This window comes from Babylonia areolata, chromosome 2 (assembly GCF_041734735.1).
Source record: "Babylonia areolata isolate BAREFJ2019XMU chromosome 2, ASM4173473v1, whole genome shotgun sequence".
Taxonomy (NCBI): Eukaryota; Metazoa; Mollusca; class Gastropoda; order Neogastropoda; family Buccinidae; genus Babylonia; species Babylonia areolata.
The window spans coordinates 71,302,205-71,308,204 of record NC_134877.1 but is presented as its reverse complement, the minus strand read 5'-3'; the positions used below and the strand labels follow the sequence as shown (position 1 = coordinate 71,308,204).

Genomic DNA, 6,000 nt, shown 5'->3' with positions numbered 1-6,000 from the left:
ATCATAATTATGACCACTCTCTCACCTCGTCTCACTGCCTCTGTGCGTGTGTGTGGGGGGGGGGGGGGAGAAGTAGGAAAACCAAGAGTGCTTACACACAGGTTCTGAAAAGAAGAGATTTTAGTGAAAAACAAAAGACAGAGGCGGAAGAAGAAGTAATCGCAGCCACACACACACACACACACACACACACACACACACACACACACACACACACACACACACACAAATTGACATGCAAAGGGGTAATCGTTCCTGTTTTTGTTTTTGTTTGTTTTGTTTTTTTGTTTGTTTGTTTTTTGTTTTGTTTTTTCGTGCAAAGGGTAATCGTTTCTGTTTTTTGTTTGTTTTTGTTGTTTTTTGTTGTTGTTGTTGTTGTTTTTCGTGCAAAGGATAATCGTTCCTGTTTTGCTTTTTTGTTTTGTTTTTTGTGCAAAGGGTAATCGTTCCTGTTTTTGTTTTTTTGTTTTTCGTGCAAAGGATAATCGTTCCTGTTTATTTTTTGACATGCAAAGGGTAAATCTTGTCTTTTTTTTCCTCTCTCTTTTTTGACATTCAAAAATTGAAAGGGTAATTTTTCCTCCTTTTTTGACGTGCAAGGGGCAATTCTTATTTGATTTTTTTTTTTTTTTTTTTTTTTTTCGTTTTTTACGTGCATGGGGTATTTTTCTTATCTATTTATTTGTTTGTTTGCTTATTTGTTTTTTTGTTTTTTGATATTTACGAGGTCATTGTTTCGTGTTGGTTAGGTTTTTTTCGTAGTGCAAGGGGTAATTGTTCCCGTTCAACCGTTGCACGCGGCGTTTTTACATCTGCGTTAAGAAAAACGAGAACACAATCAGGTTCAATCGGCAAGTAGTGATCTGCTCTTGGCTCACAAATAACATTCAGCTGTGGGAGACAGCTCCGCTGGTCTGAACGAGGAAGCTGTTGTGGAATGTGTGTGTGTGTGTGCGTGTGTGTGTGTGTGTGTGTGTGTGTGTGTGTGTGTGTGTGTGCGTGCGTGCGTGCGTGCGCGTGTGTGTGTGTGTGTGTGTGTGTGTGAAGCACGTTATGTTGAGCAGAAGATGACGGTGGCTGAGTTGAGCGTTGTTGCGGACGACAGCGAGAAACGGCCTGCGTGAAGGAGCCAGTTGTTGTCAGCAGTGTATCGGCGGAAGGACAGGGCTGTGGCTGAGTCTGAACAGACGGCTCTTGTTTTCAGGGCGATACACACAACAGCGTGGACCTCAGAGACAGAACAGCGTGAACTTCAGAGTGGAGAGAGAGGTGTGTTTCTGAACAGAGAACAGCGTGGACCTCAGAGTGGAGAGAGCGGTGTGTTGGTTCTGAACAGAGAACAGCCCGGACCTCAGAGTGGAGAGAGAGGTGTGTTTCTGAACAGAGAACAGCCCGGACCTCAGAGTGGAGAGACCCGTGTGTTTCTGAACAGAGAACAGCCCGGACCTCAGAGTGGAGAGACCCGTGTGTTTCTGAACAGAGAACAGCCTGGACCTCAGAGTTGAGAGAGGTGTGTTGGTTCTGAACAGAGAACAGCCCGGACCTCAGAGTTGAGAGAGAGGTGTGTTGGTTCTGAACAGAGAACAGCGTGGACCTCAGAGTGGAGAGAGAGGTGTGTTGGTTCTGAACAGAGAACAGCCCGGACCTCAGAGTGGAGAGAGAGGTGTGTTTCTGAACAGAGAACAGCCCGGACCTCAGAGTTGAGAGAGAGGTGTGTTGGTTCTGAACAGAGAACAGCCTAGACCTCAGAGTGGAGAGAGAGGTGTGTTGGTTCTGAACAGAGAACAGCGTGGACCTCAGTGTTGAGAGAGGGGTGTGTTGGTTCTGAACAGAGAACAGCGTGGACCTCAGAGTGGAGAGAGAGGTGTGTTGGTTCTGAACAGAGAACAGCGTGGACCTCAGTGTTGAGAGAGAGGTGTGTTGGTTCTGAACAGAGAACAGCCCGGACCTCAGAGTGGAGAGAGAGGTGTGTTGGTTCTGAACATAGAACAGCGTGGACCTCAGAGTTGAGAGAGAGGTGTGTTGGTTCTGAACAGAGAACAGCGTGGACCTCAGAGTTGAGAGAGAGGTGTGTTGGTTCTGAACAGAGAACAGCGTGGACCTCAGAGTGGAGAGAGGGGTGTGTTGGTTCTGAACAGAGAACAGCGTGGACCTCAGAGTGGAGAGAGAGGTGTGTTGGTTCTGAACAGAGAACAGCGTGGACCTCAGAGTGGAGAGAGAGGTGTGTTGGTTCTGAACAGAGAACAGCGTGGACCTCAGTGTTGAGAGAGAGGTGTGTTGGTTCTGAACAGAGAACAGCGTGGACCTCAGAGTGGAGAGAGAGGTGTGTTGGTTCTGAACAGAGAACAGCGTGGACCTCAGAGTGGAGAGAGAGGTGTGTTGGTTCTGAACAGAGAACAGCGTGGACCTCAGTTTTGAGAGAGGGGTGGGTTGGTTCTGAACAGAGAACAGCGTGGACCTCAGTGTTGAGAGAGAGGTGTGTTGGTTCTGAACAGAGAACAGCGTGGACCTCAGAGTGGAGAGAGGGGTGTGTTGGTTCTGAACAGAGAACAGCGTGGACCTCAGAGTGGAGAGAGAGGTGTGTTGGTTCTGAACAGAGAACAGCGTGGACCTCAGTGTTGAGAGAGGGGTGTGTTGGTTCTGAACAGAGAACAGCGTGGACCTCAGAGTGGAGAGAGAGGTGTGTTGGTTCTGAACAGAGAACAGCGTGGACCTCAGAGTGGAGAGAGGGGTGCATTGGTTCTGAACAGAGAACAGCCCGGACCTCAGAGGAGTGAAGAGACTCAGTGAGACAGGTCGTGGTGTAACGTGGATACAGACATTGGCTGAGTCGAGGGGAGAGACAGACAAGAGACAGAGCAAGGATGGCCGTCCGTCGTGACGTCATCGGTAGTGACGTAATTCCAGTGGCACTGATCCTCCTATTCGCTTTGTCAGGTACACAAAGTGTGTCTGTGCGTCTGTGTGTGTCTGTGGTGTGTGTGCATCTGTGTGTGTGTGTGTGTGTGTGTGTGTGTGTGTGTGTGTGTGTGTGTGTGCTCTCTCTCTCTCTCTCTCTCTCTCTCTCTCTCTCTCTCTCTCTCTCTCTCTCTCTTGTTTACAATTATCTTACGTGTATATGGTGACTCATTTATTTACTGTTTTGCCTAATCATTTTTATTTCATTTTCATTTGTTTGATTTATCATCACTTTGTTTATTTTGTTTATTACCTTCTTTACCCTCAATGAAACATTCGTGATTCATCTCTTGCCCTGCCTTCCCCCACATATGTATATAATAGAGAGAATGAATGAATAAATGAATGAATGAATTTTTTTTTTCTGAGGGAAACAGATTAAGCATACATGTTTGCTTGTTTTTCATCCAGCCCTCGAAAACAAACAAATAAACAACAGCAAAAAGATAACAGTATTAAAGAGGGAAAAGTGAATAAGGAAGAGAAAAATCACGGAAATATATATGAAAGACGAGAAGGAGAAAAGGAGATAGTTACATAGCTAGATGGATACAGACAGACAGACAGACACACAGACAGACAGACAGAATTATATATCAAAGACGAGAAGAAGAAAAAGAGATAGTTACATAGCTAGATGGATACAGACAGACAGACAGACACACAGACAGACAGACAGAATTATATATCAAAGACGAGAAGAAGAAAAAGAGATAGTTACATAGCTAGATGGATACAGACAGACAGACAGACAAATAGGCAGGGAAAGCGACGAGAGAGAGAGAGAGAGAGAGAGAGAGAGAGAGAGAGAGAGAGAGAGAGAGAGAGAGAGAGAGAGAGAGAGGCGGGGTTGTTCCTATATTTGTTCATTTTTCATATACGGTATAAAAAACATTATTAAAAAAAATAATTAAAAAATTAAAAAAAAGATTTATGTTGAAACTAAAACAGGGAAAGCATATTGAGAATAAGAAAACTTGGAATTTGACACAGGTTGAATCAGTACATATCAGGAAAAAATGTTGTAAGATTTGAGTTATTTATCAGAAATTCGTGGAATAGTGTTTTGAATCTTTTAAAATTTGCTTCATGCTTTAGATATGGAGGAAGTCTGCTCCATAACCAACTTCCTGAGTACAAAAGACTTGATTTATATTTAACATAATTGCTGGTAAAGGAAGATCGATTTTGTGAGAATGCCTATACTCGTTGAAAGTGAATATATTTCTAATGATATTGGAGTATTTCCGTGAACATTTTTATGCACAAAGATTCCTTTATTGAACAGCAGATTGAACTTAAGCTGGAGAATGTTGAGAGCTTTGTAGTAAGCATCTGTTAGTGAAGTAGACTTGTTTAAGACAAGCTTGATGGCGCGTTTATAGACACTAACTAAAGATTTAATCATAAGGTAACTAGCCAAATCCAAAGGTGTAGGAGCATAATCAATGGATGATTGAATGTAATAAAGGAAGATCTTTCGAGCATGTACGTTTAAAAAGTTCTTAATCTTTTTGAGCTGGTATGGTTTGGAAGCAATATTTTTGCAAGGGTTTGAATGTGTGCTGACCAGGATAAGTTATTGTCAATGGTTTACTCTCAGTAGCTTTTGGTTTGACATTTCTTCAATTTGTTTCATTGCTGATGTAGAGGGAATTAAATTTTGACGTTGGTGGTTAAATTCTGATGTTTTTGTCTGGTACAAACCATCATTAATTTAGTTGGTTTCTTTCGCATGAAGGACCAAACGATTCAATTGTGACGAGTTCATAAGAATTTTAATATTTTCCTGCAAACTGCTACATACTACAAGTGGATCTGAATGACAAGTATCAATGATAGTGCCATCGGCAAACAGTTCGTATAGCGAATTTGTGAATAAAGGTAAGTTATTAATGTACAATGTGAAATATATAGGGCCAAGTACAGATCCTTGTGGTACACCGAATTCGCTTGGCAGAAAAGTAGACATATCATTATCATATTATTATTATTAAGGTATACCCCTTGTTGTCTATTAAACAGAAATGATGAAACAAGCTTCAGAGCATCGGAAGATAGATTATATACTGCTAGTTTCTTTAAGGAGAAGCTCATGATCGATAACGTCGAATGCTTTAGTAAAATCGACACAGAGAACTCCAGTGAATTGTTTTCTGTTCATGTTTGAAAGCCATCTCTCAGTAAGTTTCACTAATGCCGTATGACAAGAATGTTTGGCTCTGAATCCGGATTGATTAGGATGTAAGAGGCTGTATTTGTTTAGATGAGATAGAAGACATTTATAGATATGTTGCTCTAATGGTTTTGAAAGCACTGACAGAATAGAAATAGGGCGGTAATTAGAAGGTTCATCAGGGTTTCCTGATTTGTACAAGGGTATTATTTTTGCTTGCTTAAAACTAGGAAAGTGTCTTTGGTTTTGCAGATTGTAGATGTATGTGAGGGTTTGAGCTATAACAGGAGCAGCTAATTTAAGATTTTTTCCATTTAATCCATCGATTCCATTCGTTGCTGTCTGCTTCAATCTTTTTAAAGCAATCAATACTTCGCGGAAATTAACAGGTGTAATTACCATTTCAGAGTCAATATTCTTCTCATTACAAAATGATTTTAGAATCTCCAAATTATTATCTTTTGATTTATCAATAACTATTATCTGATGTGCGACGGAAGAGAAATGATAATTTCATGCATCAGCAGATATATAATTCATGGAATGTGAAGAAGTATTCGTATTTTTGTTTGTAAGCTGATTAATAGCTTTCCAAATAGACTTGCTGTCTTTCTATTGATCATTTAATTCTCTAACGTATTTCTTTTTCTCTGCTCGCAGGAGAGACGTTGCAAAATTCCTTTGTTTTTTTGTAGTCATCACGAGATCCTTTTATCAACAGATAGTCTCTAGGATATATGTTTACTTCAATTTCTTTGGTAAGCCATGGGGGTTTTACGATATTTGACTCTTTTAGTTTGAAGAGGAGCATGTTTGTTTTAGATATTATAGAAAATAGTATACCAAAATTCAACAGCTTGATCTGG

General features: G+C 41.2%; 1 protein-coding gene across 1 annotated transcript in view; it reads left to right on the top strand.

Moving 5' to 3' along the window:
• Positions 1-2,797: 2,797 nt before the first annotated feature.
• LOC143276860 (integrin beta-3-like) overlaps positions 2,798-6,000 on the top strand; it is a 67,683-nt gene continuing 64,480 nt past the window's right edge. The window contains exon 1 of the mRNA XM_076581519.1: positions 2,798-2,937. Within this exon, the coding sequence (XP_076437634.1) occupies positions 2,865-2,937 (73 nt within the window). The 5' untranslated portion in view covers positions 2,798-2,864. The remainder of the gene's footprint in view (positions 2,938-6,000) is intronic.